This window comes from Leishmania braziliensis, chromosome 21 (assembly GCF_000002845.2).
Source record: "Leishmania braziliensis MHOM/BR/75/M2904 complete genome, chromosome 21".
Classification (NCBI taxonomy): domain Eukaryota; phylum Euglenozoa; class Kinetoplastea; order Trypanosomatida; family Trypanosomatidae; genus Leishmania; species Leishmania braziliensis.
In genome coordinates this window covers 230,600-241,670 of record NC_009313.2, presented here as the reverse complement: position 1 = coordinate 241,670, position 11,071 = coordinate 230,600, and the positions used below count along the sequence as shown (strand labels likewise).

Below are 11,071 nucleotides of genomic sequence, written 5' to 3'. Positions count from 1 at the left end.
CCGCGTCCAAGAGCTAGTAAACCGTGGTGGAACGCAAGCGGTGGTGGTGACCGCAGAGGAAAACAACAGCAAAGGGGTGGGAAGGAGCAACGTATGGTAATGGCGCATGAGAAAAGGAAGGAATAAAAGGGGGAAAGAAGACGGCAAAGATTCACACATATACTGACCCAATGCTCTGCAGGCGGAGGGCGCCTCTTCTTCCTCCCAACCCCCCCCTTCATCCCTAACAGATACAAAAGTGGATTTGAGCGAGAAGAGGGCGTTCCTGGACGCACCACGAGCAAATGAGCGTGTCCTGGCAGTGGTGCCAGTTTCGTTGGAGACAAGGAGCAGTGCTATCGTGTACTACGTCCTCCAAGTCTCAACCCATACAAACCTTGTGTGCGCATCTCTTTTCACCTCTCTTTAGTGCCACCTGATGGCGGGCAGGACCCCCCCCTCCCCTCCCTGTGCTTGGTGTATCCCAGGGCCCAGTATACCCCCGCGCTCTCTGTGTGAGGAGGGCCCAGCAGCCCCACTTTACCCCTGCCAATGCCAGACCACCTCTGGCGGTGACAGGCTCTGGGCGGCACTGCGGGCGTTGGTGCCATCCGTGTGGTGCGCAGGGTGTCTGCATGACTCGGGCGTGCTGCACCCGGCTCTCGCTGCCTGCTGGTGCGGGTAGCGGCCGGCGCGACGGGGGCTGCTGTGGGGCTGTCTGCGGTGTGTGTGTGTGGGGGTTTGGGGCGGGTGCTGTGCTCAGATGGCTGAGCCGGTGCCCTGCTGCTACGCGCGTGTCTGCGGCGGCGTTGCACGACGCGGTGGGCCTGTGGCAGGCCGTGGGCGGGGTGGGGATCCACTCGTGTGTTGTGTGGCGGAGAGCGGACACATCGGGAAGAGGGTTGTTGTGATGTGTTCTTCGCTCTTTTTGAAAAAAACGGAAGAGGGGAACGCACAATTCATCTCCGTCATCCGTTAGTGTCTTGTGTGTGCGGCGCGTATGCGTATGCGCGGAAGTGTGTCACACCTGAAATATTGTCTACCCCCCCCTCCCCACTCCTTTACCAGGAACCCAACGCAATGCGACTTGTTTGTGTCTCACATATATATATCCACCTACACGTACATATATGGACCTCACCGACCAGATGAACTTTCACTCGACGCTCGCCAGTAGCTGGCTGAAGTGCTTCTGCGCCACAGGTGTAGCGATACGTAGGCCGTACTGGTGGTACAGTGCTTGCAAGACCTCCTTGCAGTACTTAATGCTAGCGGTGGTTTGCGCAGGTACGCCTAGCTGGACATTCAGCTGCTCCTCCCAGGCCTTCAGACGCTCCAGCTCCAAGCGCGCCGAGGTGGTCGAGCCTGCCGCTGGCTCGCCCACCTCCGTCAGCTGCAGCTCCGCACTTCCTAATGTAACCGAGCCATAGATGGCTTCCTCTGACCGCAACTGCGCAAAAGCAGCGCTGGCGTGGGTCACAAGGTCCAGCGGCGGCAGCGCCACCTGCACAGGTCGCACCTTGAGGCCCACGCTGCCATCCACGGTTCGCGTCTCTGTAGCCGAATTCGCTGCCCTCAGAGCGCCACCGTCTCCACCCCGCAGAGGGCTGTGGGACTGACTGCGATGGCGTCGCTGCTGAGCCTGATACACAAGCACCGCTAGCTCAGCAGCCAAAGCTGCTTGCAGAGAGTAGCGAGACTTCATGTTCTCTCGAACACTGGCTTCCTGCACCTGCTGCGCCTCGGCGTCCAACAAAAAGCGCAGACTCTCCGGCGGCACCGTCTGCGGTGCGGCGTGTCCGCGCCGCAGTAGTCTCCTCCATGTCTCAGTGAGAGTGGCCCTCACGTGAGTGGCTCGAAACGTCGAAATAGCTTGGGCGAGCGAAGCCGCTGACGTCGCGAGCGATGCAGGGGCACTCTCTGATGCTGACTGCGAGACGGGCAGCTTGGCACGCCGCACCGCACGGCGCCACCGATCAGCCTCTGTCGCTTTGCGCTTTCCTCTCACAGGTGTCGCTTCAGTGCTGCTCGCGTCCCTTTCCGCGGGGTTGTCATGAGACAGCCATGTCGTGTCATCCTCTTCCAGTCCCAGAAGCACCTCCTCCGCCGACACCGTCGACTCCTCATACCGCAGAAGAAACGCCACAAGTGAGCCCGCCTTGGCGAGGTTGTCCGCTGTCGTCTGCAGTCGCTGCTGCGTTGCCTGCACGTAGGCAAGGCCTGCAGTGACTTCCTCATACAGGGCGTGGTGCTCCTTACGGCACAGCTGCGCATCAAGGGAGGAGTGGAGACCAAGGAGGGTAACCTGTTCAGCCTGACGCTGCAAAGCCTGGAGGAGTCGGTTGAAGGAGAGGCTGAGGAGTCGCCGGACCGCCATGAGGCGCCGCACGTGCAGCGACGCTGCCGAGGGGCCGGTCAGCGCAGGCGACTGCGCTGAAGCAGCAGGAACAGCAGAAGAAGCCGCCTTACCTAAGCAACGCTCCAGCTGGGCAAGACGCACGGCAATCGTCGCGTTCTCATCAAAGCTCACAGGTGGCCAAGCTGAGGCATGTGAGAGTCCATAGAGAAGTCGCTCACGTGCTGTGATGTGGGCGGGCTGTGGTGTACCCCCGACCGCCACAGAACCATACAGGAACGCGTCATTCACGTGGTACTGCAGCAAGAAGGGGTACCGGCGGTTTAGCTCCACGTACTCAGCAACTGCGAGCATCTTGTACTGCTGCGTCAACCATAGGAGAGCAAGGAGAAGCTCGTGCGGCGACGCGTTGAATGGTGTTTGGAGGTAAAAGGCGTCTCGGCGATACCCCACCTGAGCCAGGCAGCGCAGCACCAAGTACCAATCAGCGATGGGCAAGGCGGTGCGCAGACGGCCGCTGTAGACTTCATCAAGTGGGAATCGAGATGACGGCCGCCGGATATCGTGGCGATCACTGCGCATCATGCCAGCAGAGCCCGCCTCTCGCCCACAGGGAGTGAAGGACGATGCAGACCACAGGGGACTGTTCAGTGGCAAAGGGTCGCGCACGCAGCGCGCCAGGTGCTCCTCCTCCGACTCACCCGGATGCCTCCACACCAACCGCACCGGAGCTGCGCGACTCAACGAGACCTCGCCTGCATTCTCGTCGTCTGCATCTGACGACGACGAGTACACCACCTCGTAGGTGTCCTCCGCACCACCAGTTCGAACATCAGCCTCTCTGGGTGAAAGCGGGCCCCGGCGACGCCGATGCTTGTCAAGGACAGTGAGGCAGTAGAAGACCGCGTTGAAGAGAACTCGCCACAGCCCGTTGCGGAGGTGCGCCGTGACATCTACCAATACCGCCGCCGATGGGCCCGGCAAGTCCGCGCAGTAAAAGCTCAAGTACTCTTTCAGCCCCCACAGAAACGACTCGACGTCTTCGGGACTTGACGGCACCGTAGCACATTGAGACATCTCCTCCGCCTCCTCTCCCTCATCCAGCCCCGCCCCCTCTACCGAGCGTATTTCGAAGAAGCCCAGCGCCGCCCACACCCGAACAGCAATGTGCATTAAAGCTGGGATGCCCGAAGCAGACAAACTGGACGGCAGCACCACAGTCGCTCTTGCTGGCTGCGAGAGCGAGGATAGAGGCGGTGCTTCAGCATCTTGTTGAGAGGAGGTTGATGCCTTAACAGAGGCGGCGGATAGTGCAGGAAGCGGCGTGGAACTTGACCTTGTCGGTGCGCACCTGCCTGTAACCTTGACAACATCCTTGCCGGGCTGAGCAGCTTGAGCCTCATCGTCCTCGGACACAGGCTGCCGCACCCGAGCTGGTGTTAACGAACAGCCGCTAGAAAGAATGCAGTGTGGGTTCTCCTTCTCAGTCACTCCACTATCGCCACTCACAACACCCCTTTCGATCCGCTGAGATAAACACACAGGCGCAGCAGGCGCCTCTTTCCTGGTCGGCGTGGGAATGACTACTTCACGTGACCTGCCGGCGGTGTCACTCCTCGGCGCATGCGAGTCCCTCCCCTGCGACATCTGAAATTGCTGATACAGTGCAGCCAGGCGATCCACAGATGACGAGACTGGCTGACCGAATGAGGAAGCGGGTGGTGCCTCTCGATCGCGCGGAGGGCAACTGCGTGAAGAGGAGACGGAAGACGCGGTGGGTGCCGTCTTTACCCCACTGTGTGGGGGGAAAGGCGGCAGCACTTCCGGTGAAGACACAAAAGACGGCGGCGTCTGAAACGTGTTGAGGGACGACGCGCGGTCGGCAAGAGCACCAACTCGAGCTCTCGGTAACTGAATTGGGGTCACATGAGATGCTGTGAAAGTTGATGTCACCTGGTCCATCGGCGAAGACAACTGCGCTGCCCCTGCCGATGCCCAGAACGCCACATCGCCATCCTCAGCATCGTCACCGTCATAGAAGGGCTGTACAAGTCGGACGGGACACCGACGGGATCGCTCTTCCCCACGCATGGCGACAAGTTCCGCAGGACAGTAGCAGGGGGGAGGAATTGGAGTCTCTCTCTAGCTCTCGCCACAGATGAAGAAGTAAAAGACGCGATAAGTCTCTACAGAAACTGAGGACTGACGTAGTTCAAATCGAGAGAAGGGTTAGGCGACTCGGCCCCCTCCCTCGTACACGTCCTTTATCACTCTCTAGTGCTGCGCTTTCCGTTATATCCAACTCTTTCTCCTGCACTTCGGCTATGTTGTGTAATACATGTGTATGAATATGTAGGATAGAAAGAGAAGGGAACCCTACCGCTGCTAAAAGTTAAGCTGTGGTGCGTGCGACAACCATGAAGTGAGGAAGATAGATTAGCAAGTTGTATCGCCCTCTCTCTCTCTATCGTGTATGAATGGAAGAGATGATCGATAAACGGAAAAGAAATGCCGACATACAAGTCAGACAGCGACGTGCACGCTTGTGTATGGTACCATCTCTCTTTATGTCGCCCTTTATCCAAGAGGGAACACTGCTCGTGAAGGAGTCGCCGTGTGTTGAGGCCCCGGATGCAACCCCTCTAGCTCTCTTTCTTTTTCTCGCGTGAGTGGAGAACTTAGCTGCGGAAGCAAAGTGCGTCTGTGTGTATGTTTAGTCATAAACACGCGTCGAGGACAAAATGCATTTATTCACAGACACAGAAGCCAGATGGATGAAGATGGGAAGGTGAGGACTAAGAAAAACTTCACTTAGCGTGTTCAACCGGGGTCAAAGCAGGGGCGCAGGGAAGGGGTACTCTTGACCTTCTATGCGACCTTCACCTGCAGTTGAAGCCCGTACCCCTCTTGAACGACTTAAGCGCCTCCGTAGCTTCACTGTATCGGGCCTTCTTAGTCGGTTGTAACCAACCAACCGAGTATCCACACCATTCGCACCCTTACCTCCTCTCGGCCTCTTGCGTGATAGGCAGAGAAAGGTAGAGGCATCAGTGAGCAGCCTCTCACGCCCAACAACGCACAAGAGAAAAAAACGCGTACAAGACACGTTCTGGGCATCTTGTAGGCACAGCAGGCATGTACAGGGCTGTGCCTCCACTACAATACGTGTGGGGTGGGGCAGGGGAGGTTTCTAATACTGGCCTCTTGTGGCGTTTTTAACTTTCTTTTGTGTTACGTCAGAAAACACAAGAGAGAGAGGGAGTGGGGGGGGGGGCAAGACATGACATCAAAGTAAAAAAAGAACGAGCTGGACAACTACACCAAAGAACATAGGGCATGGAAAGACACACAAAGCGCACACGCAGCCCCACATGAAGAAAGCACCGCGGCACAACAGCAAAAAGGAAGAGGGCCATACCAAATAAGAAAAAAAAAAACGAAACAAAAGTAAAGGCGGAGAGAAACCTTAACCAGTAGCTGTGTACTAGTATCCATGAATGTCGTAAATTGCATTGAATGGAAGAGCAATGATGCCAGTGTCGCACGCTCCACCTTAAGCAACGTCATCTCCCACTTTGGTCGCTCACGCATTACTCGGGTTCTTACTCGCTCCCACTCCTCGGAGTCTCCTCTCTCAGAGATGCGCTCTACACAGAGCAACTTTTTCTCGGCTTGACTCTCTCTCGCGTTCTCTTGAACCATTAGTCATCACCACTGAAAAAAAAATATGAGAAGCCGCGAGGAAAAAAAGGGGGACAAGGCCAGTGGAGAAGTGCACAATGGCATCAAACCCTTTACACGTTCCCTCCCTCCTTTTTTCCCTTTTCGCTCTGGTATTGCGGAAGCGGCAACGCTTGTGAGGAGTAGTGGGTGTGTGTGTGTGTGTGCGTGTGAGGAACGTAGAGAAGGAATAGAAAAGCAGCAACCGCGGCAGCATAGGGCTGCGCACGCACACGCACACATTAAACGCCATCCGCACAATAAGCATCACGTTTCTCCGCATTCACAGTAAATCATTTAAAATAAAAAATTGACGACATATTCAGTGTTACAGGGAAGAGGGAAACAAACAATACAACAGAGCTTCACAATAACTGAAACAGAAAAACAAAACAAAAAAAAGAGAGACGCAAGAAGGAAACAGCACAAGAACATAAAGAAAGAGAGCGACAGAAAGTGAGATGGTAAAGTTGACAAGCGAGAAGACGCCACCGTACTGGTCACGCACCTGCACAACTGAAGGGGAAAAGACGAGCACAATTTTTTTCGTCCCCGGCCACTCTCCACCACACAACGCACAAGTCGATCCCCACTCCACCCCTGGGCTGCCACAGGCCCATCGCATCGTGCGAAGCAGCCGCAGACACGCTCTACAGCGATGCACCGGCTCAGACATCTAAGCATGGCCCCTGCCTCACAGGTCGTCACCTGGTGCACCCCTCGGCGTGGCTCAGAGACCCTAGCAGTACACAGCGAGGATCGGGTGAGATACATTCGAGTCATGCAGACACCCTGCCCATCATGGGGATGGTACTAATGGCTTCATCGTCACAGTCCTCTTCGATGCAACGCTGTGCAGAACCTGACCGCCGAAATCAGCAGTAATGCACCGCTCTAACCTCCTCTGCGTCCTAGATACTTGGCCCTGTCGCCACTAGAGGTGATTCGGCATTGGCAGGAATAGAAGAGGGCTGCCTGGCTTCCTCACGCAGAGAGGGCACTGGACTCTCATACCACTCGGAAGGCTCTCCCCCTTCCGTCATCAGTGCCTTGAGAAGAGGATAGAACAACAAAAAGGAAAACTAAAGGAGATGAAAGATAAAGGCACTACAGCCTCTGGCACTCACTCTTCTGCTTAGACGCTCTCATCGTCATCAAGTATCGATTTTTTTTCCTGCATTCAAGGGCATGGCTTGCTGCCCTTTCCTTTCCTACTTGCCCAGAGTCTCTGGCCCTTCTTTATCCCCCGCTCATCAGTCCTGGGGTTTTTGGTGCACCTGTTAACCGATTACTTACTGGATGATGCTTTCATTTCCATTGGAAGGGCAAAGAAAGACGCGTCGAGGTGCACGCAACAATGCAGCGCATACAACGAGATAAAGAAGGAAGTCGAGAAGATTGTCACGAGTGGGGGAATTCGCACATAGACAGAAAAAAATGGAAAAAGCGAAACCCTCGATGAGTTACCTGGAGGCAAGGAAGAAAAAAAAAAAACGAGGTGAAAGTAACGCAAAGACAAGCAATCTATAGGAGACGGAAATGACGACCCTTCTCACGGCATTTCCCATGATGCTATCCCACCTGAGCAAACACGCACACATACATATATATATATATATATATATATATACGCGCAAAGAAAGAGAGACATGCATGCTTAGACGTACCCAGACACAAAGACACACAATATACACCGCATCACGTCCTCTCTTCCTTAAATGCCCCTTTTACGAGTGGAGAGAAAGGGAGACGGCACTGGATGGGGGAGTGGGGTGACTTCTTGTTATTCGATGGAATTTAGCAGAGTGACGTACGAGAAGTCTCTCACACTTCAAGGAAAAAATGAACAGAGAGTAGTCGAAGATTTAAAATCGAAAAAAAAAGACACGTGCGAATCACTAGCACCAACATGACGAACAAAACGGGAAAAGGGGGAGTGGAAGGGCGAAGCAAAGCAACAACGAAAAGTCAAGCACAGAGAGAGAAGTGATTTGCACGGTGGCTGACTGATCCCTCTCCAACTTTCCCCCTACCATATTATTCCTCTCACTTTCAATGACGATCTTTGAATGTAGTTGCAACAGTAGCAGCAGAGGTGTTGAAAGAAGAAACGTGAGGAAGAAAGAGAACTTGAAAAGGACCTAGGAGCAGGCAACGGACGGGCAAAGGCAAAAAAAAAAAATTAACAAATAGCACCAGCAAAGATGAACCAATCACGCGCACACAGTACATGCCAAGTGGTCAACAGCTCAGTTACTTCCTGACTGTAACAGTAGTTCGCCCGGATATAGTGCTGTACCCGCCGGTAGCCAAGGGAGTGTTCGTCCCGCTCGTTGCAAGACTCACGCCGCTGCCTCCACTCGTTCCGCTGAAGCGGGTCGCCATGACCGTGGGAGATGAGCTATCTGTATACTTGAACGGGGCGAACTTTCCGCCCGCGCTGCTCTTCTCCTGTGCACTGGGATTTATTGCAGGGCTGTTGGTGCAGCTGGGTGTCGCTGTGTCGGACTGAGCTTTGGGACGCACATCGTACACACGTAGGTGGCCACCAAAGCCAAAGCCGCCTTGTGGCATCTGCGACGGAGACTCTGCGTGCAGGAAGGCTGGTGACTGCCCCGACGGCGGTGTTACGGCATTAGTGTTGGGCGTACGTAGTGTGTAACGATACTCCGGGAACGTCGGGAAGGCACCACCAGCGACGGAGTAAGGCATAGGGCTGCCGCTCCTGCTGGTGCCGCTGAGGGCCACGTCGTATGGCGGGATGGCACTCTTTAAAGCCATGGATGCAGGAGTGCTGGCGTTACGGTAGTCGATCCTTTTTGCCTCGGCGATAGCGTTGAAATCGTCATCGCTCACATCCCCAACCGCCAGCGGGGTGACGGTGTAGCACGTGTCGCCGATGCTCACTGTGCGTGTCGAGGTGGTGACGGAGTTGAGTGAGCTCAGGATCTGCGGCGGCGGTTGCAGGCGAACTTCAAACTCGCGGCAGATGTGGATGTTGTTGCAGTCATCCAGGTACCGACAGCGATGCGCTAAGTGCAAACGGCAGATGAACTTCGCCGGAAGCTCCAGGACATCGTTTTCGCTAGCCGCCGACCGCTTCTCTGTCGCGTTGTTGGACGCACAGGCAGACTTCTTGGGGGCGTTGTGCACCAAGTAGCGGCGCAGCCCAACTGTGCACGCCACACGGTCCGCAGGAATCAGCTCGTTACTGCCTCCGTTGCCAGTGATGAGCACGTACTTGAAGTGGTTTGTCAGCATGGAGATGTCCTGAGGGTCTTGGTGGAAATGGCAGCACGTGGGTGAGCTCAACGCTTCGTAGCGCAGCTGTGGAATAGCAGACGGCACGACGTGCGCCTGACGGCACCAAGCGTGGCGGCATCGGCCTTCCAAGAAGGCTATGCAGAGCGACGGCACAGTTCCAGGCGTCGAGGTAGCGTGGGTAGGAACGAGCAAGTGCAGCGGCACCCGCAGCTTTCTGGTCATCGGGTCCAGCACCCAGACCCACTTCTCATCCTCCTTCTTGCAATCCGAGCTGGAGCTGGAACTGTGCTTTTCGTCACTCACCTCCGCCGTAGGTGCCGCACTTCCCTCCTCAGTTGCCGTGTACCCGTTACACGTGTCTCCGCCGAGTATGTGCTGGAAGTCGTCGCCCTTCCCCTTTGAGCCTAAGGAGGACACCGCAAACGATGCCGCCTCTCGCGACTGAATCATGTAGCTCATTCGCAGCGCAGCTCACCACACCGACAGTGATGCAATGTGATACAACAAAAGGCGGTGGCGCAGCGCCCGTATGTGCGTGCGTCTGTAACTCTGAGTGACGATGTAAAGTTTTTCTCTGGCGTGTATCACGTCAACGGCTCGTTTTTTGCTCCTTTTTTGTCTGCTCACATTGAAAGTAGCGAAGAAAAAGAGTGGTAATACGACCGATGAGGCCAGTCTATCTGTGTCTGTATTTTCTCGTGAAAAGGAAAGAAAAAAAACGCAAAAGTGGAAAGAGGAAGGGAAACGAAAAGGGCCAACAACAAAAAAAAAAGAACAAGAAAAAGACGCTGAGAAGAGTAGCACCAGCAAAACGAAAAAAAAAATTCTTTTTTTGGATTTATGTATTTTTATACTAAATAGAAGGTGCTGAGAAGAATATAAAGAGAGCGAAGCAAAAAAGGGTGGAGGGCAGACCAGGAAGGGAGAAAAGGGGAAAGAAGGGGGTATGTGGCGTCAGAGAAGAAAAGATACAGAGAGGAAGCAAGGCACAAAGGAAAGAAAAGAAGCCGAATAGTGATGCCCTTCTTTTTGACGTCTGTGTCTAGCTATATATCCATGTATAGTTCTATCTTGCTCACGTCCCCTCGATGCCACAATAATCAAATCCTGGTTTCTTCTTCGTTCCTCTGTCCTGGGGCTGTTCCTTGCTGTTTAGGACCTCTTCTTTGCGCCACCGCGACCCCTCGCCTCTTCTAGTTCGTTTTCGCTTCGGTACTTTATTGCTCAGGTTTCTATTTTTGTTATGGTTGCTGTTTTGCTCCGTTCTTTCGCTTCGCTCGTTATACTCTTAAGACACGGAAAGGGGAAAGGGGAATGAAGCCGAAAATTAAAAAAAGAGAGAAAGCGCCAAAGCACAGAAAAGACGTCTGTATGCACGTGTGGATCTGGGGGAGGGGGGGTCTGCTCGAAGGGGAATGGGAAACCAAGAGAGGTGTGTGAGGTCAAATGGGTAGTTTGGGGGCGACAATAAATATGCTGAATGAATCGACAGACAGAACAAGGACAAGGAAGAAAGTGGTGTGGCAAACGAACACTTACCGTGGCCGAATGACCAAGAGAAAAGATTGTTTTTCGGTACTCCGTCCTTGTCCTTCGCTCGCAGACTGTACTTACTTTCGAATGTCTTCTCACTTCTACAAGAGTACTTCTCTTGTTCAAAACTTGCTGATTGTCGTTCCTGACGTCTTTTGCGTGAGAATTATTCTTTCCTGTGTTAAGCGGAAAAAAGAGAGGCAGGAAGAATATGGCGCA

At 54.4% G+C, this 11,071-nt stretch overlaps 2 protein-coding genes across 2 annotated transcripts; both read right to left on the bottom strand.

The window, feature by feature from the left end:
• Nucleotides 1–1,135: 1,135 nt before the first annotated feature.
• LBRM_21_0860 (conserved hypothetical protein) lies at nt 1,136–4,426 on the bottom strand (the record flags this gene model as incomplete). Its single annotated transcript, XM_001564743.1, has 1 exon — nt 1,136–4,426. One exon carries the CDS (start codon nt 4,424–4,426, stop codon nt 1,136–1,138), a length of 3,291 nt encoding a protein of 1,096 aa, XP_001564793.1.
• A 3,882-nt stretch (nt 4,427–8,308) lies between these two features.
• Nucleotides 8,309–9,778, bottom strand: LBRM_21_0850 (conserved hypothetical protein; the record flags this gene model as incomplete). Its single annotated transcript, XM_001564742.2, has 1 exon — nt 8,309–9,778. One exon carries the CDS (start codon nt 9,776–9,778, stop codon nt 8,309–8,311), a length of 1,470 nt encoding a protein of 489 aa, XP_001564792.2.
• Nucleotides 9,779–11,071: the final 1,293 nt, after the last annotated feature.